The sequence below is a fragment of the Geotrypetes seraphini genome, chromosome 6, assembly GCF_902459505.1.
Source record: "Geotrypetes seraphini chromosome 6, aGeoSer1.1, whole genome shotgun sequence".
NCBI lineage: Eukaryota > Metazoa > Chordata > Amphibia > Gymnophiona > Dermophiidae > Geotrypetes > Geotrypetes seraphini.
The window spans coordinates 19,878,489-19,903,173 of NC_047089.1; the positions used below are offsets into that span (position 1 = coordinate 19,878,489).

At 43.8% G+C, this 24,685-nt stretch overlaps 1 protein-coding gene across 4 annotated transcripts; it reads left to right on the forward strand.

Annotated features, from left to right (window-relative positions):
- Positions 1-978: 978 nt before the first annotated feature.
- On the forward strand, positions 979-20,409 carry DDIAS (DNA damage induced apoptosis suppressor). Of its 4 annotated transcripts, none has more exons than XM_033947596.1 (5): positions 979-1,126; positions 4,883-5,012; positions 6,443-6,604; positions 9,683-9,800; positions 17,286-20,409. In XM_033947596.1, exons 2-5 carry the CDS (start codon positions 4,900-4,902, stop codon positions 19,842-19,844), a joined length of 2,952 nt encoding a protein of 983 aa, XP_033803487.1. In that variant the 5' UTR covers positions 979-1,126; positions 4,883-4,899; the 3' UTR covers positions 19,845-20,409. The 4 variants fall into 4 exon arrangements, with proteins under 4 accessions (XP_033803487.1, XP_033803486.1, XP_033803488.1 ...); XM_033947595.1 differs by lacking the exon at positions 979-1,126 and adding an exon at positions 1,144-1,245; XM_033947597.1 differs by lacking the exons at positions 979-1,126; positions 6,443-6,604 and adding an exon at positions 1,144-1,245.
- The last annotated feature ends 4,276 nt before the right edge of the window (positions 20,410-24,685 follow it).

The window sequence follows — 24,685 nt, forward strand, 5'->3', positions numbered from 1 at the left end:
TACTGTTTTTAGCGCTCCGACGGGGGGGGTGTGGGGGGGAACCCCCCACTTTACTTAATACATATCGCACCGCGTTGTGGAGGGTGTGGGGGGATGTAACCCCCATTTTACTGAAAACTTCACTTTTTCCCTGTTTTTAGGGAAAAAGTTCAGTTTACAGTAAAATGTGGAGGGTTACAACCCCCCAAACCCCCCACAATGCCGGCACGATGTCTATTAAGTAAACTGGGGGGGTTCCCCAACAAAACCCCCCCGTCGGAGCCCCTAAAAACTGTAATTTAGAGTGGCGCGGCGACGTGCGCTGCGCTCAATTGTCGGCGTGCGCTTTTGTCTTTTGCGCCGTTGTCTATGAACCCACTGCATTGAATCCATGCATGCGCAGATGCCGTCCCAACTTCACTCCTAGCTGGAAGCTTTTCAAAACTGGGACAAAGTGCTGGGTTTTGAAAAGCTGTCCGGACATGTCCTCTAAAAGGACATGTCTGGGGAAATCCAGACAGCAAGAGCACATGTTTGAAGGACAAGGCATTTCTCAACAGACAAGAATGCATTTGGAATGGTCACAACCTCGGAAAATACTCCCCAATTAAGTCTGAAGGTGGGCTCTAGGAATATTTAGTGGCTCTCCTTCAACTCATTATAATCCAAAGTGGTCCCACTTAAAAATTAAGCGAAGATCACTGCTTTAGATAGTTGGACCTGCTTTTATCACCGATAGGGGCTTCTAAAAAGATTATAACCTGAAAATGTTTTGGAGAGAAAAAAAAATGAGCACATGGGTGCAATACTCGAGGATGAGGAATTTGTAGAACACGTTTGCGCCTGCGTCCTGAGATCCGCGCGGCAAGAGAAAAGACCCCCAGCAAAATGGTGCTTCATACAGCAGCAGCCCCAGTCCCCTCCCCCAGCGATGGAAGCGACTCCACCTACTCCAGACGTAAGTGAACGTCGCTGAGAGAACAATGGCCATCTCTGCCGAACACCTCGGAACCTTCTATGCTACGTCTATCCCGTCGTCCCTTTCCGTCACTTCGAGGGGGGCGGGGCGGAGACTCGCGCTGTGATTGGAGAGCTTTGCGCGTGCTCCTCTAGGCGCTGATTTTAAATGTAACCCGGAAATAGCAAGGTAGGTCGACCTTTAAGTATGGGTTGGGGGGGGGGGGGAGGATGTGGACGGAGCGAGACTGTGCTTTTCTGCTGCATCGCCTGAGTTTCAATACTTTTGCTTCATATGGCGTGTTTTAGGTAATAAGTGATTTAAATGTTCTTTCTTTTTAATTATTATTAGGTGACATTTAATAATGCGTTTGCACCGTAGTGTAGCACACTGTATGCATCTCAACATTCATTCCTACCAGAACACAGATAATCCATATGTAAATACAGGACCAAAAACTAAAACTAATCTAATCTAATCCTTAGGTTTGTATACCGCATCATCTCTACCTTCGTAGAGCTCCGCGCGGTTTACTGTGGAAAAAGTAGGAAGGAACTACAACAGAGGGTTAGAGGTAGAAGTGTGAAGAAAATTTAGAGGACTTGGGATGCCAAGATATGAGTTTCCTTGATTCCTAATATATACACACAAACCCTAAGATGCAAGACAGAGACTGTCTGAATTCAAATGGGCCTGGGATAGGCACGTGGGACCTCTCCGAGAGAGAACGAGATAATGGTTACTGCGGATGGGCAGACTAGATGGGCCATTTGACCTTTATTTCTATGTTTCATTTCTTCCTGAACAGTGCAAAATAGAGACAGCAGATGTAAATTCTCAAAACTGACACAATTCTGGCCTCCTCCCGCCTGGCCATTTTATGCCACCCCCGGTGTTATCTTCAGGCCGGCTTCCTCTTCCTCACTAATGCAGTGCACAAAGCTGTGGCCAGCGCCTCATCCGGAAGCCTTCCCTCTGAAGCGACATCAAAGAGAAGGCTTCTGGTTTAGGCGCAGGATGTGCGTAGGAGCTGCTGTCCGAGGCTTTGTGTACTGCGTCAGTGAGGAAGAGGGAGCCAGCTCAAAGATAACGCCGCATTAATCACATCGCGGACCGGCGGTTGAAGAATACTGTCTTGGGCACGATGAACATGCCAGCCCTGCAAACCGGCAGGAAATTTGTTGAACACTGGTGTAGAGAGTGGAAATGTTAAACTATCCCCCCCCTCCTTCATCTTAATCGAGTAAACTCACAATCTAAGCCATTCTGAGCCTGAACTGTTTATGAAAAGGCAGTGCTAAATATTGTTACTATGTTCAGGGTACACATGTGAAATGCCTCTTATCAATAGGAACCTGTTAAAGTTTCCAGGGGCCTGTTCCTGGCCAAATTCAAAGGCCTCTATTTAGTGGCATAGTAAGAGAGGGAGACGGCCCTGCCCCGGGTGCTATCTTGGTGGCGCTGGCACCTGTCCTCTCTGCCCCCTACTACCGCTCACGTGTGCCTCTTCCCTTCCCCCATACCTCTTTAATTTTTGCAGTGCAAGCATCGGCGCTTCCTCTGAAAGCACTTCCTGGACCTGTGCCTAGGAAGTGACGTTGGAGGAAGAGGCAGTGCTGGTATGAGCAGCAGCTTGGGGTTGCTGCTCATGCTGGGAACATTAAAGAGGTGTGGGGCAAGGTAAGAGGCATGCGAATGGGGGGGGGGAGCGGAGAAGAGGGCAGGGAGGGGCACCAGCGCTCCGGGTACCTCTCACCCTTGCTACACCACTACTTCTATTCTAACCTCAGCTTCTCGATCTATCTGCTGCTTTTGACACTGTAGACCGCCACCTTCTTCTTTATATGCTGTCCTTACTTGGATTTCAGGGCTCTGTTTTGTCTTGGTTCTCTTCTGTCACACATCCCCTCTACTGCTGCCCACTATCAGTCGGGGTACCCCAGGGCTCTATCCTGGGATCTTTTTTTTTTTTTTCTTTCATCTATACCAGGGGTCTCAAAGCCCCTCCTTGAGGGCCGCAATCCAGTCGGTTTTTCAGGATTTCCCCAATGAATATGCATGAGATCTGTGTGTATGCACTGCTTTCAATGCATATTCATTGGGGAAATCCTGAAAACCTGACTGGATTGCGGTCCTCAAGAAGGGACTTTGAGATCCCTGCTCTATACTAATTCCCTTGGTGCTCTAATTTCCTCCCATGGTTTTCAATATCACTGCTATGCTGATGACTCCCAGATCTGCCTCTCTACACCAGAAATCTCTACAGGAATCCAGGCCCGTGTTTCAGCTTGCCGGTCTGACATTGCTGCCTTAAAACTGAACATGGTCAAGATGGAACCATTTATTCTGTCTAAATCCACCTCTCATCTCCCCCCACATTCTGTCTCAGTGGATAACCCTCATTCTCCCTGTCGCATCAGCTCACAACTTTGGGGTCATTGACTTCTCTGTCTCTGTCTCTCTCTCAGATTCAACAGTAGAGAATGACAAGGGGACAGATTTGTCCCTGTCCCCATAGTTCTGTCCCAATGCCTGCGGATTCTGTCATCATCTGCACAAACATCGAACACTTACAAGTTTATATTTATCTCTTTATTAAAGTATAAAAATGAACAATATTCTGTACAACTATTTATAGATCACAAATAGAGCCTTCCATTTCTATCTGGTTTTGGTACAGCCTTCCCAAAGATTCAGTTACCTATGTTTTTATGTCATCTGGGAAGGTAATTGAATTGTCTTTTAAGCATGGGTGTAGAAGAAAGCCTAAACTGTGTAGTGGATGAACAGGAAAATAAATGTGTTTTTAAATGTTAGAAATGGATATTACAAGAACATTGCCCTTACAGAAGATAGAGGTTGTTTTTAATTAAATATTCGCAGATAAAATTGAGGTCTTAAAACATTAAATTCCAGTTTTAAAGTAAAAAAAAAAAAAAGAAATGTTCCTTGATGCCAGAAACAATGGATGAATTTGTTACAGTAACAGTAAGATGGAAGAAAGTTGTAGATGGCTGAGAAGACACAAATGATGTCATTTAACAGTAGTTCTTTCTCTATATCGCCAAAATCCGACCTTCTCTAAGCGCACTACCAAAACCCTTATCCACACCTTTATCACCTCTTTCCTAGACTACTGCAACTTGCTTTTTACAAGTCTTCCATGTAACCATCTCTCTCCCCTTCAATCCATTCAAAATTCTGCTGCATGGCTTATATTCCATCACAGTTGCTATGCTCACATCATCCCTCTCCTCAAATCACTTAATTAGCTCACTATCCATTTCCACATACAATTCAAACTCCTGATATTGACTTTACAAGTGCATTCATTTTGCAGCTTCTCGGTATTTCTCCCCCCACCTTATCTCTCCATATACTCCTCCCTGCGAACTCTGTTCATCGGGCAAGTCTCTCCTATAAAAACATACAAACATGATGGCAGATAAAGGCCAAATGGCCCACCCAGTCTGCCCATCTGCAGCATATATCTCCTTCCTTCCCTAAGAGATCCCATCTGCCTGTGCAGATGAGGACAGAGCTTGCCAGGATGGGACAGGGACAGAACTCATGGGGGACAGAGATTGATCCCGCGGGAATGGGGACAAATTTGTCTCCATGCCATTCTCTACAAACCCCTCCATTGCACTGCTGCTCTTCTACCAACAGGTGTCACCCCTGTAGCAATCATTGTCCTGTCTCATTTCCTTATACCTTCACAATGTACACAAGCCATGTCAGACAGGAGATTCAAGTCTCTCTCATGCTATAGTCCAACTGAATCATAGGAATGGCGCATGATTTTAGATTGTATAGTTTGCTTCACCAAGCAAGCAATATGCTGTCCTGATTTTCTTTTCTGATGTTGCTGGACTCATTGGATAGTTAGCTGTATAACAACTTAAACCAGCATAGAAATAACATGTAAGGATTTATTCTTCTCAGAGAACTTCCATGACCACATGAATGACAGGAGGCAATTTCTTGTGGCCTCGGTTCTTGCCGTCCAGGATTCCTGCTTTCTGTATCCTTCCTGTCAAAACTGCTGCTCTCGACTGACTCGGACTTCCAAGGGGTAAGATGAAATTGCTGTGTAGTTCTATAATTCTTATTTACTTAGCATGCAGTTGAAATTGTAAAAAAAAAAAAAAAAAGTGAAGACGTTATAAGGGATTAGGTAGCTTTATTGCAGGGAGAGTAAAGCAGTTTCTTCTCCAGTGCAAACCCTGTATAATCTGCTAGTAAAAAGGCAGTCTGGGCACTGAACACAGTAAGAAATAGGAGGCATATTATACCCTCATTTTATCTTTAATTTTATTTTTATTATCAAATTATACATTTATAGCAAGAAATTATTTTGATTATCAGTAAATAGGTTTACATCTTCAAGTAAATTCCAAAATAAATATTAGAGTTGAAAAACTTCTTGAAGTCCCCTAAATACCCTCATTTTAAATTTTAACTTCCCCCTTGCTTTTCCCTGTTGCTTTCTACTGTGCGCATCAAATCCCCTGCAGCACAGATAAGCCAAGCGATGTTGCGTGATCACCTGCAGCCAATTATGGACAAGCGGGGCGTATCATCACGAATCATAAGCGCTTCGGTCACGTTCAATCATCTATCAGTTAAATCACAAATTTTGATCAGGAATTGATTGATGTATATAAGGCGTTAGTTACAGATTGATAGATCAAGAAACCGAGTACACGATCAGTCTTGATCAAAATCACTGAATAACTGATAGATGATTGAACGTGACCGAAGCGCTATATGAGTTGGAGGTGTGTTTTGACCTCCGCCGAACCCGCAAGACTGACTCACCGAACCCAGGTTAAGAATCACTGATTTAGAGAATCTGGGCCCTAATCCTTTCTCCAACTGCCCACTTTAAGAAAAAAATATATATAAATTCCCACCACTGCACCCCCACACTTACATGATGCAGAGGGGTTGAAAGGAATTCCACAAGTCATGTTCCACATGCTTTCCCAACCTGTATTTCATTACTCAGAAATGTTAATTTGTTTTGTTTTGGGGTTTTTTGATAACTTCTGCTTTATCATTCCAGCTGATCTCCATTAGATACATGTAAATCTTAAATAAAACATGGAGAGATGGACCAAAGGAAAGAGGTTCTTTTAAAAGCAAGAGGCATTGCCATAAAAAGTGTCTTTCTTTGCATAGACTATAACAGGGGTGGGCAACGAGGGCTGCAATCCAGTCGGAGATTTTAGGATTTCCCCAGTGGAGGCAGTGCAGGCAAATAGATCTCGTGCATATTCATTGGTGAAATCCTAAAAACCCGACTGGATTGCGACCTTCGTTGCCCACTCCTGGACTAGAAGCATCAAAAAAATGATATTTGCATAAACATTGAAAAAAGATGCAGGCAAAAGACCCAAAGGAGAAACGGAGCAAACCTAGGCAGGCTGATATGTGGCGGCATCTAGCTAGGACACCTGGAGAAGAAACAAAGCTGACGTTTCCCTTTTCTCTCCCTCCCAGCTTTGACTGTCTGAGATGCGACTGCCGAAGTGAAGCCGAGAAGGTTAATTACAGGTATAAGCTGTCTGTGAGAGCTGCAGACAGAGGGGAGCTGTTCGTCATTACTGTATTTGGAAGCTGCTTAGATGCCTATTTTGGAGTCTCTGCAGGGGCTCTACAGAGGTACGATGTGCAGATCTGCTGAGGAGGAGGAGTATTTTATTTTTGATATACAGTACTGCCTTTATTAGAAACATAAAACATGACAGCAGAAAAGGGCCATGCCCATCTAGTCTGCCCACACTAATGGCCCACCCCCTAACTACCTCCATGAAGAGATCCCACATGCCAATTCCATCTTTTCTTAAAATCTTGCGTGCTGCTGGCCTCAATTACCTGTTGTGGAAGATTATTCCAGCGATCAACCACCCTTTCGGTGAAGAAATATTTTCTGGTGTCGCCATGAAATTTCCCACCCCTGATTTCCAACGGATGTCCTCTTGTTGCCGTGGGTCCTTTAAGGAAAAAGAGATCCTCTTCCACCTCGATAAGGCCTGTGACATATTTGAACGTCTCGATCATGTCTCCCCTCTCTCTGTGTTCCTCAAGTGAGTACAGCTGCAACTTACCCAGTCGTTCCTCATACGGGACATCCTTGAGACCATCCTGGTGGCCATTTGCTGAACCGACTCAACTCTCCGCACATCTTTTTGATAATGCGGCCTCCAGAATTGTACACAGTATTCCAGATGGGGTCTCACCATGGATCTGTACAACGGCATTATGACCTCGGGCTTACGGCTGACGAAACTTCTACGGATACAGCCCATGATTTGTCTAGCCCTGGATGAAGCTTTCTCCACTTGATTGGCAGTCTTCATATCTTCGCTAATGATCACCCCCAAGTCATATTCTGCAATAGTCCTTGCTAGGATCTCACCATTTAGGATGTAAGTCCTGCATGGATTTTTGCCGCCAAGGTGCATGACCTTGAATTTTTTGGCTTTGAAACTTAGTTGCCAAGTCTTTGACCAATGCTCCAGCAGGAGTAGGTCCTGCGTCATACTGTCGGGCATTGAGCTTTTGTCGGGCACTATGCCTTCATCTGTTGTGCGGTTGCCTACTATGTTGCATAGTTTGGCGTCATCGGCAAATAATGTAATTTTACCTCGAAGCCCCTCAGCCAAGTCTCTTACGAAGATGTTAAATAGGATCAGGCCCAAGACTGAGCCAAACATCTATACAGAAAAGGAACTACTATAGCGTGATACTTAGTTGCATAGCATGTTAAAATGCCTATGGGCAGGAGTTGCACACCTACATCTCCATTTTCTAGCAGTTGTTAAACATTACACTGTTCTATCAAGATTTTAGAAAATTAGAGTTCAGAGTTTAGGTAGGGCTTGAAGTGTTATTAACCAGCAACATTCATTCTCTCAAACATGATTTCATTGGGGAAACAAAGGGCTCCTTTTACAAAGCCGCGCTAGCACCGGATTAGTGCACGCCAGCCGAAAATCTACCGCCTGCTCAAAAGGGGGCGGTAGCGGCCAGCGTGTGTGGCAATTTAGCGTGCGCTATTCCGGGCGTTAAGGCCCTAGCGCGGCTTTGTAAAAGGAGCCCAAAGTGTATTCAGAAGCAGAATGTTAAAAATAATGCATAGAAAATAAATTGTTGAAAGGCTGAGGTGCCGTGAGTGGAGCAGGAATTTTGGCTAGGCATCCGCTATCGGGACGCCTAACCTAGGCATCATTTAAAGAATTCCCCCACCCCGAGTTTTTTTCTGAAAACAGGTTATTTTAACATTCTTTTTTAACAGTTTGTACTCTTCCCCCACCAAGATAAATGTAGAGGATTCAAGTTTCAAGTTTATTAATAAATTTGATAAATCGCCTATTAGAATCACTAAGCGATATACAAAATTAAAATGGAGTATAATAAAAAGAAACAAACATGAATTGGGAGGGAAAGGATAAAAGTTACAATTTTCAATTTAAAGTAATAAACATTTTTCATTAATTTTCATTGTATCATCCACTGTTTTTGTAATCCAAATTCCTAAATATTTTAAACCATCTTTCTTCCAAACGAAAGAAAATGCATCAAATAAACCTTTTGTACAGTGAATATTTAGTGAATATTAAGTAGTCTAACTCCTATTCCAATAAATAAATCAACAATCAAACGATTTGGCTAAACCCCAAGATCAAAATTGGCTGCCCTCTCCTGTCTCCCCTGCTAAAAACCGTATTTGCGGATTTTCAATATTCGCGGGGGTTATCAGGAGAGTACTGTATTGCAAAGTTGCAGAGGACAGGATGGCAGAGGAGACACTGAGAACACACCTGTTAAATAACAATTCTGACAACTGTGGTAATTCAAGCACTTGTTTCCAAGTTGGATTCTAAATCTGACAGATCATTAGGTCAGATCTCCAAATTGCAGCATATGATGGCTGGACTAACTGAATATAGTTGCAAACTGGAGCAGCAGGTCTCCAGCAGTGAGGATGACGTGCAAGGGTTCTTAAGAGATAAGGACTGCATTGTCTTCATCCCCCCTTGCTTGAGAACAAAAGCTCTGTACTGTCACCAATCCTTACAGGTCTGCTCTTAGGCTTTCCCTCTGCTCAAGTCCTTCCTTCTTATGTAACTTCCTGTTTTGCGAAATAGGAGGTTACATCAGAAGGAAGGACTCCGGAAGATGGAAAGCCTTAGAACAGGCCTGAATTGGTAAACCCAATTTAAAAAAAAAAAAAAAATTTGAATCAATTCAGCAAAACTGAATTGGTGAATCGATTCAAATTGGGCAGCACTAGTGTCCACCCTTCTCATATGCTCTAATACCTTTCTAGTATTTCAATGTCTATTTCATATCCCCTTCTCTTAGGTATACATATTATGGCTACTGTCCACTGGACTGCATCCAGCTATTTTGGCCTCTCAGTGTTATTGTTTACTATATTACTAACTATAGTTCAGCAAAAGAAATTTAAAAAAAAACCCCACATACTTATTATAGAGTTACTTTCTCACTTCATGTGCAGTCAGTTTGATTTCTTTAAGAAGTTGTGAAGCACAATATTAATTCCATTATGTTAATAAGTTTGCAACCAGCATCGGAAGACTCCATAAGAAACCATCCTGGTGTATTTTCTGAGAATCTTGTGATTGCCCTTAGCTTTTGGAATTGCTAAATGTTTCAGAGATAAGTACTTTAACTTTTGCTTATTTTCTTCTTTTTTTTATCCCCCCATACAAGGTATGTCCAGGATTTGTTCCAAGAGTCAGGAGAGCAGAAGTGCAGTACAATTCAGGGCTGCTTATTTCAAGCAGCAGAATACTGCTTCGTCGGACGAACCTTTGTATTTGGACTAAAGGTACTTTTTATACTATCACTGGAATGAATTCTATAATTCACTTCTGTTTTCTGGTAATATCCTGTTATTTTCATTCTCTTTTGGGATATGAAGAAGGGTGTATGAACTCCAAAAGGATGCTAGGTTGCATAGGGAAGTATGGCCAGTAGGAAAAAGGAGGTATTGATGCCTCTGTATAAGATTCTGGTGAGACCTTATTTAGAATATTGTGCACCATTCTGGAGACCGCACCTTCAAAAAGATATAAAAAGGATGGAGTCGGTCCAGAGGAAGGCTACTGAAATGGTGTGTGGTCTTCGTGATAAGGTGTATGGGGACAGACTTAAAGATCTCAATCTGTATACTTTGGAGGAAAGGCGGGAGAGGAGAGATATGCTAGACTCGTTTAAATACCTACGTAATATAAACTGCAATGAGAGGGCATAAGATGAAGTTGAGAGGTGATAGGCTCCATTGTAATCTGAGGAAATACTATTTTACAGAAAGGGTTGTAGATGCATGGAACAGTCTCCTGGAAGAGGTTTTGGAGACAGAGATTTTGTCTGAATTTAAGAGGGCCTGGGACAGGCACGTGGGATCTCTTAGAGAGAGAAAGAGATAATGATTACTGCAGATGGGCAGACTAGTTGAATCTTTTTATTAAAGTACTAGTGTTTAAGCCTGTTATATTAACAGGTGCTAGAATATATGCCTGTCTGTCTTTGTTTATTTATGTCTCTCTCCCTGCTCCTATCTCTCTCCCTCTTGCTATTTTTCTCTCTCTCTCTCCCTGGCACCCTTTGTCTGTCTGTCTCTCTGGTCCCCTGTATGTCTTTAGTTCTGTCTGTCCTCTCCCTGGCCTCCTTTGTCTGTCTGTATTTCTTTCTGTCTCTCTGTAGTCATTAAGCCTGTTATATTAACGGGTGCTAGAATATATATCTGTCTGTCTGTCTTTCTGTCTCTCTCCCTCCCGCTGTGTCTCTCTCTCTCCCTGGCCACCTTTCTCTGTCTGTCTTTTCTGTCCCTCTCCCTGCCCCTGTGTCTTTCTTTCTGTCTCCCTCCCTCCTGCTGTCTGTCATTATTTCCCTCCATTTCCCTGTGCAGCAGCAACAGCATATATAAGAATAACAAGACTAATTTAATGTCCCGTCATTTTCTCCTTTTATCTAGGGCTTAGCTCTTATCCTTTTCCAGTAATGTTGGAAATTTTACCGCCTCAGCTGGTGATAAAAAACGCTAACTCTGCTTCATAAAAGGGGGGGGGGGGTAAATTTTCTTGCGTAATTTATTTCTCTTCCTCTGTACCCTACTGGTGCCGAGTTCTGCTGCTGTCTACTTGCCTTTTCCCATCCTTGGTGATACTGATGCTGACCAGTGGTGTAGTAAGGTGGGTGGGGTGTGCTCCGTCCTCCCCTCCGCTCCTTCCCAAGCCCCCTGCTGTTCATGTGCACCCTAGCCCCTTCCCTCCTCTCGTATCTCTGAGCGTTAGCCTCCATCGGTGTTGGCTCTCTCTGACATCACTTCCGGGTCCCGCACCTAGGAAATGACATCCAAGGGAGTGCCGACATGACGCGGGCAGCATGTTTGTGATGCTGCTCACACCTGGAAAATTAAAGAGGTACGGGGGAAGGAAAGGAAGGGCACATGGCTTGGGGAGTCAGACAAGAGGGCAGGGGAGGGGTGCCACTCACCCTCACCACGCTACTGATGCTAACTGACTCCTCTCTCCCAGTATTAGGTGTGGTAACATCTTTCCAGCCTCCATGATACACTTTATAGCAGCGATGTCAAACTCAAACCCTTTGCAGGGCCACATTTGGGACTTGTAGGTACTTGGAGGGCCGTAGAAAAAATAGTTAATGTCTTATTAAAGAAATGACAACTTTGCATGAGGTTAAACTCTTTATAGTTTATAAATCTTCCCACCCCCACCCCCGAAGGCCTGCATGTTCCCCCCTTCTTTGCAGCATCCTCCAGTTTCCCCCTGGCCTCCTGGTCTTAGTTTCAGCTAATTCGCTCTGCCTGTAGAAAGGATTGCCGGTGCTGTAGCATTCTTTGCAGGCTGCCATCAGCCTCCGCAGCACGTTCCCTCTGTCGCGGTCCCGCCCCTCTTCTAACGTCGGGGACAGGATCACAGCAGAGGGAACATGCTACGGAGGACGATGGCAGCCTGCAAGGATCGCTTCAGCATTGACAATCCTCTCTGCAGGCTGCAGTAATTCTCTGAAGGTAAGAACAGGAGGCAGGGGAGAAGCCGGAGGACGCTGCAAAGAGCGGACAGCACTAGTACAGACCACGGACCGCAAAATAGTACCTGGCAAGGCCACATGTGTCCCCTGGGCCGTGAGTTCTTGACCACTGCTTTATGAGTGATGCTTTTCATGCTCTCTGCATTTGCAGTGCTAGAAAAAAAGAGGTGTTGACAGCTGTCATTGGGATGAAGGCAGGAGTCAGCAACACCAGCACCATGCTTGGGCTGGGCAGGTGAGGAGGAGAAGCATCGGCACCAGGAGAGTGGGGGAAAAAGGAAAGGAGGGAGGGATAAAGAAGCTTATTTAAGGATTCTGATGACTGTGAAGGCATTATCCATTGTAAACACATTTTCATACTTCTTTATCCTTTCGTACAAAAGCCTTGTTCCTTCCCACCTGGTTTCCTGCCAAGAAGCTGACGGGTACAGCACTGGTTCTCCAAATGGGGTCACATCAACAGATCTGCCCCTTCCCTCAGTCTCCACTGTGAGCTCTGGCCAATATTGGCAACATGGGGCCTGAAGATCACTGTGGGCTTCCTCTTAGAATAGAAAGCCAAAAACGAAAGGGCACATATACTCACGTGGGATCTTTAAGGGAGTAAATTCAGGGGAGGGGATACTTGGAATGGGCAGACTTGGTGGGCTATAGCCCTTTTCTGCTGCTTTTTTCTATGTTTCTATGTTTCTATATGACAAAATATATCAAAAACTTCACTCCCGTAATGTTAAAAAAAATTTTTTTAACTATTTCTTTTTTAATTTCCGTCTTTACATGCAAGTAAAAAGCTGCACACATGAAGGTCTTTTTATGCTAATTCATGCTTACCTCAGCTTAAATGAGCTTACCATAGGACACACTCAGGCATCCTGCAGTAAGTCCCAAATGTACATGCCCTAAGAAATAGTTTTTATTTTTTGGGTGATGGGGAGTCTCTGCAGTAATCAGTTGGTGCATCTACTTTACCGCTCACTAACTGATTAGTGCAGGATTGCCATGGGAGCCCTGACTACCTACAGAATAGGCAGTGGTAAGTGGTCGGACATTAATTGTTTTTAATGGCCACAAGCTAATGACAACATTAATGCGGGTCTAGGACGATTCGTCTCCACCATTTCAGCGCAGCCCTTTCATTGCGGGACTGTTCAGCACAGCCCTGGGGTCCAGAATGTTATGCATGTGGTGGGCAGCCCCCTCTAAATCCAGCATTGGATGAGAGGTGATACCCCCCATCAGCACTCATGGCACATGTGGTGGTGGGGGGCAATACCCCCCCAAAATGCGCCCTAATTTGAACATTCAAGGGTCTTATGGGACACTGCAAGGCCACCCAAACATCACACATACACCCACAGTCTGAAAAAAAGAGGACACAGAAAAAAAAAGTAGAGAAAAAGCCTCAGTTAAGCTAAAAAAAACTCCACTTATGTGCCTTCACTATATTAAAAACAGTGGTGAAAAAATGAGGCACAATAGCAGCCCCCCCAAAAACACTTCACATCCAGCACACCAAAATCTCACATACAAACATTGTGTGAAAAAAGACTGCAGTCCTGAGGCACAGTCAGAAATATTGCAATAGATCCAATAGATGCTGGCACTGTAATCTGGAACCTGGGACATTGGATCATCTACTTTATTTTTGTCCCTATATTAAGATATTTTGGAATTCAATATGGTCTCAAGTAAATACATTATTGGAAAATCATGTGGCACTCTCTTATGATACAGTGCTATTTGGCATGATGATGAGGAAAAAGAGTCAAATATCATCAGAGAACAACAAGCTTTTATTAGTTACTAGTATTTTAGCCCGTTACATTAACGGGTGCTAGAATATATGTCTGTCTGTCTGTCTGTCTTTATTTCCGTCTCTCTCTCTCTGTCCTTCTGTCTTTCTGTCTGTCTGTCTCTGTCCCTGGCCCCCTTTGTCTGTCTGTCTTTCTGTGTCTCTCGCTGTCCCTGTGTCTTTCTTCTTTTATTTCTGTCTCCCTTCCTCCTGCTGGCGGTAGAATATATGTCTGTGTTTCTTTCTGTTTCTCTCCATACTCTCATTCATCTTGTCATCTCCCTTTTGACCTCATACAAATGGCTCACCACTTTCAGAATACCCCTCCCTCTCTCCACTGGTCAGGCTATATCTCCCTGTCCCTTTCTCTTCATCCCCTAGCATCTTCTTATCCCAGCTCTCTGCCCTCCCATGGATTCTTCTTTCATCCGTTTTCTGTTGTTCTTCTTCCTTCCCCCCTTGATGCTGAACAATAAGACGGAGGGAAAAAAAGAGATGCTGCATCTCTCTCCCCTTTCCACCCCCAGACCTAACATTTCTCCCTCCCTTCCATCCCTAGGTCCAACTTCCCTCCCCCAGGTCCACCATCTCTCCCCAATAGTCCTCCCTTCAAGTATCTCTTTCCCCAGATCCAGCTTCTCTCCCTTCAGACCATTACCTACCATCTCTCTCTCTCCCCTCTGTTCCTGGCCCCATAAGCTGTCCCCCATGCCCAGTCTGGCACTTCTTTTAATACTCTCCCCCTTTGTACTTTATAAAAATTAAAAAAAAGTTAATCCAGGGAATTTCCTAGGCCCAACATGTTCTCCCTCTTCTCTCCATTCCATTCCTCGTGAGAGGAGCCGCTGCAGCGTCTGTGAAGTTGAAAAAAACTTCGGCCCATCTCCATGCTCGGCCGCGGCGAGCTACAGCTGCCGACATCCATTTTGACTTTTTTTTTTTAGTTGAAAGAAGTCCGACGCAGGCGGGGATCATGAGAGTAGCCACCGCCGCGTCTTTCAAAGAACCGTAAGCCGCGCATGCGCACTTCCTATGTGTCGCTACAGCTCACGGAAAACCGGCACACACATAGGAAGTGCGCATGCGCGGCTTATCATTTTATTATATTAGATGACAGGGGTTGCCATCCAACATATAACCAACAATTGGAAAAATCACAGAAACCTTAGTTATACATTTTGGTGGAATACATTATGCCATATATTTAAAATGGAATGTGCAATTGCAATACGAAGAGGGACATATACTAAATTTATAAAAATATGGGGGCCATTGGCAAAATATTGTAGTGAATAGTCAGCACTTCTTCTCTTCTCCTTTTTCGTTTTCTTTTTTTAGCACGCTAAAGGGGGGAGGGAGTTGGAAATAATGTTACATATTATGTTATACTATGATATATAATATGTGTATATTTTTTATTGAAAATATGATGAAGGGTGGGTGGTAGGGGGGTTATTGATTTTACTAGATCTTTATATGGCAGATATCAAAGTGCTATTCTGGAATAATTTGTTGTAATATACTCTTTTGTGCACTTGTTTAATTTGAAAACGAATAAAGAATTATAAAAAAAAGAAATATTGCAACTTGAGCCAGGAAGGATTTGCACGGAAGGTCGTGGTGGATTGCCTTTGATGCAGGAAGTTTTTCACCCCTGACGCAGCAAGAGCGAAACAGATTTCCCCATCGGGTGTACTGTTTACCCACAAGGCCTGGGTAGTGAAGCTTGGGCGTAAGCCTGATTGGAGACAGCTGGGACTTCGTGAACAGCTAAGTTTTTTGTTTTGTTTTTTTCTTTTTTCCTTGCTCAAGTTGCAATATTTCTGACTGTGCCTCTGGACTGGAACTCGAATGGGGTTCTGGAACGGATTAAGTTCAGATTCCAAGGTATCGCTGTATCTGTAATGGAACTCCACGATGATCCTTCGCATTCTCATTTATAGCACTCCAAAATGTGCCACAATCCTATAGGCAAGCAGATGATGTTGAGGCAGGGGAAGGGACTTGGTTTTGGGAAGAAGTAAGCAAGGAAGGGTGAGAGATGGTCATTGTCCTTAGGAGAAGCGTGAAGAAATGGAGAAACATTATTAGAGGAAGCAGAGAAAGGATTGCTACCCCCCCCCCCCCTCTTTTACAAAGCCGCACTGGCGACTGCCACATGGCAAAAGCCTTGTTGCCCTTTAAATCCCTCTGGGCTTCGAGGGAGGGGAATAAAAGGGGTATAAAGAAGGAAAAAGAAACCTCATGGTGGCAATGGAAGTAGCATTCTGGGTGAAACTGTCCCTGGAGGGAGGATGAGGAAGGGTTTGAGTAAAATATCAATGCGATAAGGGAGATCAGAAGTAGAGAGTTGCACGGGGACAGAAATCCCACCCATCCCCCACCCCTCCCTATCAGGATCCTCTCCGTCCCCACCTGTCCCCGTCAGGATCCTCTCCGTCCCCACCCATCCCCACAAGGAATTACCTCCATTCCTGCCTATCTCCATTAAAAGCAGCAATTACTTCTGACAGGATCATCAATTCCACAGTTTCTTTTGTGTTTGCGCTGCTGTTTTCCTTGTGGAATATCTTTGGAACCCTTTTTTGTTTTCTGTTCAGGTAATTAACTTATAAACCCCCTCATTTACTAAGAGTGACGTGTCCATTATATTATATGGACGAACCCTGCTTCCAAAGCCTTCCATCCCCATGGGAGTTCCGTTGGCCAGAGGGGGGTCCCTGTAGGAGTCCCGTGGGCCAGAGGGGGGTCCCGGTGGGAGTCCCGTGGGTTGGGGGGGGGGGGTGATTTCTGCGCGATCCCTGTTCCCGTGCAGACCTCTAATCAGAAAGTGGCTGTATTACTGAAGAAAAGCTGGGTAAGTTGAGGGGTATTGCTGGGGAAGAAGTTGAGGGTGAAGGGCATTGTAACAAAGCAGAAGCCATTGTGGCCAGAGGAGGGCATGAAAACGGAGCTCAGCAGCCTCACTGGCAAAGAATGAGAAGCAGTGTGGTGAAGCGACAGCTTTGATAGCAGGAGGAACGTTCAGCATCTTCTGTAGTGGACAGGAGGGAGGAAGAATGTCGCTGGTAAAGGGTAGGGCTGTCAGCATCACCAACGAGGAAGTGGCAGGGTTCTTAGTAGGGGGGGGAGGGCAGGAGAGATTGGTATTAAGGAACTCACAGAGGAGTGGAGGGAAGCAGTGGACAGACAGGCTCTATCATTTGGGAAGACCATGGCTCATGTGTATCGCCTGTTGGAGGGGTGGCACAGGATCATGGATGGATATGGCATCTCCTGGCTGTCAATATTTGTCTGCCAGCTTTTACCAAAATAGCTGCATTGCAGTACAACAAATGCTTAGCACTTGTTCAGATAGACGGAGCCAGGTACTTTGCTCCATTCCTGAAATGAATTACGGTATGTATACTGCCTGGGGAATGCTTTTCGCGATCTTTAATACAAGATATATTGATTGCTTTGCAGACTTCTCTAAACCACGATGGACGATCCTTGATGTCAAACAGCACACTGCAAAGTTCATACACCGGCAATGGGCGTATTAAATACCTTGTGGCCTGCCAGATTTCTCTGCCAAACCTTGGTTATGTTGATTGCACAGTTATTAGCTGCTACAAATGGCTCCTCGAAGCTGTTAACCTCAGCCATGTTTCTGGTGCCTCTCATCCCCCTGGGAATGCTTTAATTGCAACAGATCTGTCTAATGGTGAGCTCAGCAGCCTGTGTAGCTCCGGAAGCACACAGGAATCTGTTCTATCAAGTAGCAGAGACGACTTATCAAGTCCTTGGCAGCAGATATCATTTGAATTGATTTCTTTATCTGTGGAGAAGGCAACAACCAAAGAGCTATCTCCTTCAGAAGCAACCTATACCAGAGACATTCGCAGTCAGGCTTGGAATGAGGAGCACTTCTCTGAAAAACCTGGCACGTTCAGTATTAACAGCCAACTCACTCAAGATGAAAGCAGAAGTGAGGCGAAAGGGGAAGGGGAAACATCTTGTAAATTTGGTGTGGAGTCTGTTGTGTCGAATGTCGTCACTGACAGAGATGCTGGAAGCAAAGCTGCTGAGAAATTGAAAAATACTTCCCAGCTGGCCCTGGCCCAGCCTCTTGCCACACATGGCTTCAGGCCAGTAAAAAGCACATTGGACGTGGAAGATAAATATTCTGAAGCTGAAATCGCTTACACACCAACGTGTTTAGATAAATCTGGGAACCCAGTGGTCTGCATGCATCATACCAATTTATTATGTTCCCCTGAGTTATTGTGCAAGCAGAGCCGAGCATCTGGAATTTACCAGGACAACCACCCAGCTATTTGGGATGATTTGCCGCTTTCTGAAAGCTTGAGTGAATTTATAGCCAGAGTTGAAACTAACAAGAGCCCTGTGCCTCGGCCAGGCTTTGATGCTTTCCATTCTTCTGCCGGTGAAACAATTGACGCATTGGAGAATGCAGACAGTTTGCATCCATATTTCAGTTCACCTTTAGAAAGTGCAACTAGGAAAGCGGCAAAAACTCTTAATTTTTCCACAGGATGTATCTTCAGTTTGGAACCTGCAAAAAGAAGGGCAACAGAAAGCAGGAACCTACTTAATCATAGATCGATGCAGGCTGAAGAGGATTGGAACTGTTCTCCCACAGTCCCATCTGCATTTACCAAGGATTTGAGCAATTCACTTTCTACGTCAAGATCCCCACCTACTACCAACAATGCAAAGAACGGTAAATCTGCTACTGCTGTAGCCTTGGCCCTGAAGCATTCTGGATATCCCAATGCCGAAAGAAAAATTAAACCTGCTTATTTGTCTTTGGGAAATATTAAGAGACAAAAATTAAACTTTTCTTATCCTAATGCTGCAACCAGTTTTAGCACAAATGAAGACATTTGCAAGGATCTGGCAAGCCAGATAAAAAGTCGGAACCTAAAATTTGATTTAGAAATGCAGCAGAGGGATGAAAGCTTGGGTGAATATGAATCGGATTTAAAGACTGATGTGCGGGCGGTGACCTACCGATCATTGTTGCAGAATGACATCCAGAGCAGCGATGATGGGTTTGATGCGTCAGCTGAACTTTTTGACACTAGTGGAAAGGAACTGGAGATCGAAGCGGAAACGTTTCATCATTCACAAGTTACATTTCAGGAGCCACCTGGGACTAAAAACCATGCCTCACCTGAAAGAGTACTTAGTAGATTAAATGTTGGCTGTAATAATTCCCAAAGTCAACTGTTTTTATTGACCCCAAATAATTCTCCTTCAAAACGGAGTTCTCCTAGAATTAATTCCCAGCATTATATAGAACCAGATGAAGACTTTATTCCATTTTCACAGTCAACACCTGTAGCAAGAAAGTTTCCAAAGGTAGGGTCCCTTAAAGTAAATGAATCCATGACCAAGAAATTAAGCCACAATTGTAGGAGTTCCAGTACTTTTCTTAGAAATAATTTATTGAAGCGGCTAACTGGTCACTGCTTAGCAGTTAGCCAGAAGGAAGCAGGCCTGGTGAAGCAGCTTCACTTCTCTGTCAGTTCAGCTAATGACCTGTTTGAAAGTGATTCTGAGGAATGGGTTCCCCCTTCTGCCACAAAGTTGATACGGTCATTTATACTTTCTAAATCCACAGTGCCACATCCAGATATAAGAGGGCGATGGAAAGAGCATAACAACTGCAAAATGGTGGATGAAGATGTTTCGAAAAATAAAGACAACGGCAGGAAGCCATCAATTGATACATATTTCATAGGGAATGACTTAAAACCTAGGACGATACAGTTTGCTCCAGCTCTGATCCAGAATACTTCCATAAACACTGATAAAAATCCAGATGTTGGAGCTTGGTTTCTGGAAACTGTAGTCGATACTCACTTCTCAACAGAAGTTACAAAGTGGAGTCCTTCGTCAGCCGACAGACCATTTTATTCGGACGTGAACATGGATAACGTTATTGGAGAATGGTCTCCTGACTTGTTTGCAGAAAAGTACAAGGATTCCCAGGGCCGTGACTTTATTCAGAAGTAACTTCTCTAAAACTTGGATATTTTGGGTAACTTGGCCAATCTTCTTGTCTTACTTTTTGGATACAAAACTTACAAATACAGGACTTTTAATTGATGTGGACTATGTTTCTAATTGGCATTTGACATCTTCAATCAATGTTGTTATCTTTCCCAGTCAACTAAAATCTGACTCCTCATCTTCATCCTCTGTTGTGCAAAAGAGAAATTGGTTTAGGAGTCCCTAAGCAGCTTTCCCTTGGGTTTTGTATTATAATATGACAGTCTGATTATACCTTATTGCTTACCATTTCAAAAAGTAAATTTGAAATGATTAGGCCAGATTTAAAATGCAACAATGAGTCTTCAAGGCAAATTAATTAGCAGTTTAAATTGTGCTTTACATTATCCCTCTGCTGTCTGTTTTAAATGCAAACTCACACAAAATGGCCAAATGTCTCCTTAGAATGTCAATACACTGCTTATATATACTTATTCTAAGGTGCTGATTAATCTGTCCTTCAATTTCCCCCTTCTCAGTTTATTAAACAGTTTAAACAGTTTTTTGAGACCTCAGAACCACCACTCCTCCGTCCCACCAAGGTGTTTCAACGGGGAGATTCAAGTGGTGAAATCCTCACCGGTCTACTTAATTTAAATATTCATTTAGATATTGTGCATTTCTTATCATTCTTTTGGTTTATAATTACTTATTTCAGTAATGGCGAGTTACTCATTAACGTGGAATAGCGATTAGGACCCGACATGTTTCAACAAAGTTTCGTCAGGGATCCACACCAAACCGCTGCTATCCACCTCTTATCTGTTGCTACTTAGTGCTTGTAAGATCTTAAACAGTGCTACTTAGTGCTTGTAAGATCTTACAAGCACTAAGTAGCAACAGATAAGAGGTGGATGGCAGCGGTTTGGTGTGGATCCCTGACGAAACTTTGGTGAAACATGTCGGGTCCTAACCGCTATTCCACGTTAATGAGTAACTCGCCATTACTGAAATAAGTAATTATGAACCAAAAGAATGATAAGAAATGCACAATATCTAAATGAATATTTAAATTAAGTAGACCAGTTCCATTTGTTTTTGATTACACCGCTGCTGCCGGGGTGGGGGGGGAGTGGGTGGGAGGGGGGGGGGATTGGTTGGGTGGGTGGGGATTGGATTTCTGGTATGTTTTGAAAAACGTTTTGCTGTGCCTGTTATTCTGCAAATTCTGTTTAATAAAAATGATTTACACATAAGTAGACCAGTGAGGATTTCACCACTTGAATCTCCCCGTTGAAACACCTTGGTGGGACGGAGGAGTGGTGGTTCTGAGGTCTCAAAAAACTGTTTAATAAACTGAGAAGGGGGAAATTGAAGGACAGATCAATCAGCACCTTAGAATAAGCAGTATTTTAAATGCAAGGCATTTGATGAAACCATAAATTTTCAATTGTAAACACTGCTAGTATTTTCCATAGGGTTTTAATTTTTGATGTGAATTTTGAAAGATATTCAAATTTGAAATCATAATGGCCAAATGGAAGGAGGGGAATTATTTGTGCTCTATCACTGCAAATGTAAAAAATGTTAGCAAGACTCATGTGGACATGGGGTGTAAGAAATCACTGGATTGTTCTGGAAATTCACCCTTTATTCTCGTATGTTTATTTAAGATTTGATATACCGCTCCTCATATCATTCAGTTTTCATAGGTGAGGTTTTCTTTTTAAGACATTTGGACTCGTAACTTATGTCTGCTAGTTATCAAAGTCATGTCTGGTTAGCTTCAGTATTATAATAAACAATGCATCTTCTAAGTTATTTTTGGAATTAGAGGACCAGTGCTTCATGTAACACTATGGGCTCCTTTTACAAAAGCGTGGTAGCGGTTTTAGCACACGGTAGCTGCTACTGCCTCCTCTTGAGTTTTTCAGGTAGCGCGCACTAATTCGGTGCGTGCGCTAAAAATGCTAGCGCACCTTTGTAAAAGGACATATATTTCACTTTATTTGTAAAAATATTTTTGCCAAAATCATAAAACATGATTTGGATGATAGATTTGATTATTCATTGTTCAAGGTGTGTTTTCAATTCAGATATAATTTTAAAAAATTCCTTTTGCTGGAGGTAGTAATTCCGCTGCCCAACGAAGTTGGGTATCTTTTGACTGCAACCAGACCAAAATATTTTGCTTAATTCTGCCCTAAATATTCATTGGTAATATGGCTGAGTTAGTTTAGAGCAGGGGTGTCCAACCTGCAGCCCCGTGAAGTATTTTGTGCGACCCCGGTCGAGGGCGATGCAGTGTTTTCCTCTGCTGCCCCCGGGTGTTTACCATCTTGCCGGCTCCCTCCTCTGTCTTGCTGCAGTGTTTGCGCGGCCCCAGAAACATTTTTTTGACCCATGCGGCCCAGGGAAGCCAAAAGGTTGGACACTCAAGGTTTAGAGGGTCCCTATTATGATAAAAGACATGGGCTTTTCTTTTCCTCCTTTCTGAAACTGGGAAGGTATGTGACTTCCTTCCCCCTTTTAAAAAAAAGAGCTTTCAATAGAACCTGGCTTGATCAGTGATCCAGTAATATGGTGGACAAGTTAGAAGTGAGAAGGCTAGAGCTTAGGAGAGAAAGTCTGACTGGGAGTATTGAAAAATCATGATACGGATATAATAGAGGAAAGAGAGGGAAGCAGAAGGAAATGAGAGCTAGAAAAGAACATAAAACATAATGGGGCTGATTTTCAAAGCAGATGGACATCTTAAAATGCCTAAAAAAGGTCTGTCTCCTAAAAATGTCTAGAATACTGTATTATCGCTTGAAAATCTTGTAAAATAATACACTTTTGTAAAACTTGGGCCCCCTTTGATAATTTCTGTTATCGCTTTTGAGTTTTTTGCCTTTTTGTATGGTTTGCAGCTTGACTGCATATAAATAACTATTTATATAACATATAATGCTTGTAAATATGTTTATGTGCTTCTATTGTTAACTTTAAAAAATGCAATAAAATCTATTTTTTTTAAAAATGTCCAGAATACTGATTTTGGACATTTCGTACAACAGTTACTCCAAATAGCAAGTGTGTGCGTATTGTGAGCTTGCTATGGGTGGAACAAGAGAGGGCCCAAAAGGAGGGCATTCAACTGTGATTTTTGAATGGGAAGAAACATCCATGTCTAAAATGATGGACAGTTTTATCTACACCTGTTTCACTCATATCCAAGTTGCAAAAAAGATGCTGTAATTGAGCATCTGACCACTAGAGGGATTAAGACAGCATCTGACCACTAGAGCAGGGGTGCCCACACTTTTTGGGCTTGCGAGCTACTTTTAAAATGACCAAGTCAAAATGATCTACTAACAATAAAAAATTTTTTAAAAAACTACAAAGCATACTGAAAGGCAGAGAAAATGTTAATTATCATTCATATTCCAGGTTTTTTTCAAAGAGGTCAAGGCAGATGACTCTATGCAATGTCACCTCAATAATAACCATACAAAAATAGACAAATATAGCCCCTCCCTTTTTACTAAACCACATAGCAGTTCTTAGCGCAGGGAGTTGCGCTGAATGCCCCACGCTGCTCTCGACGCCCATAGGCTCCCTGCGCTAAAAAACGCTATTGCGGTTTAGTAAAAGGGAGCCATAGTGCAAAATATAGACAGCAGATATAAATTCTCAAAACAGACACATTTTGATCACTAAATTGAAAATAAAATCATTTTTCCTATTTTTGTTTGGTGATTTCATGAGTCTCTGGTTGCACTTTCTTCTTCTGACTTCTTCTCACTTCACTCTGGCTGCACTTCTTCTGACATCTTCTAACTTCAGCCCACTCCTGCATCCAATATTTCTTCCCTTCTTTCAGCCTCCTATATGCTTTCTCTCTTCCAGACCTCATTCTCTCCCCCAACTTTTTCTTTCTTTCTCCCTGCCTCCTGTTCTTTCTTTCTCTCTCTCTCCATGCCCACTTTCTTTCTGTCTCCCTATTCCCTTTTTCTTTCTGTATCCCTGCTTGCCCCTTTTATTTCTTTCTCCCTGCCCTCCCCCAAGCCACTAGGTTTGCCGTCGCCACCGGGGAACAGGCCTCCAAGCCACCGCCCCCCAAGCTCTCCATGCAGAAGCCTTGCACTGACCAGCATTCTGCTCCCCTTCAATTCTGATGTCGGAGAGGAAGTTCCGGGCCAGCCAGGCAGCGATTGGCTGGCCCAGAAATTCCTCTCTGATGTCAGAATTGACGTCGGGGAGAGGAATGCTGGTCAGCGTGAGGCTTCTACAGGCCCAAATCTCCGGATGCCCAGGGCCGAGGAAAAGAAAAAAAGCCAGTCTTCCATGAGAGCCGTTCCAGTCTCTTTTTAGCACAACACTTAGAAGAATGCATAGCCCCTCCCCTCCCCAATAGGAACCAGCTCAACTTCCCATTTTCAGGCTCAAGACGTCAGAGCAGCAGCAGCAGCTCAGGCATTTTGGGGCAGAGCACCTCCTGCTCCCGACTGCCTTTCTCCAGTCTGGTTTGTCAATTCCGCCAGGGGCAGCCGGCGCTCAGCTCTCCAGGGTCGTGACTTCCCTAGACCTCCCTCCCACCTTCTCCCAGTCGGAAGACGGGTTCTGCCAGTCGGGCAAGGAAGGGCATAGCGAGAATGAGTGTGCATGAAGTGATGACCAGTGGGGAACCTTGGGGAGAGGAAGGCTGATCGGCCGGTCGATTGGGACAGCAACACGAGTCTATCACGGAACCCGGGATGGGCTCCGCGATCGACTCGCCTTGCCTTCCCAATCGACCGGTCGATCGCGATCGACGTATTGGGCACCCCTGCACTAGAGACATGACTCTTCCATAATCCCCCTGTGGTTGCTGTTTCCCTCCC

Coding starts and splice junctions, on each gene's coding strand:
- DDIAS (XM_033947596.1), top strand. CDS start 4,900: ATGAATGACAGGAGGCAATTTCTTGTGGCCTCGGTTCTTGCCGTCCAG. Junction 6,605..9,682: donor TCTGCAGGGGCTCTACAGAG/GTACGATGTGCA, acceptor CCCCCATACAAG/GTATGTCCAGGATTTGTTCC. Junction 9,801..17,285: donor CCTTTGTATTTGGACTAAAG/GTACTTTTTATA, acceptor ATTGCTTTGCAG/ACTTCTCTAAACCACGATGG.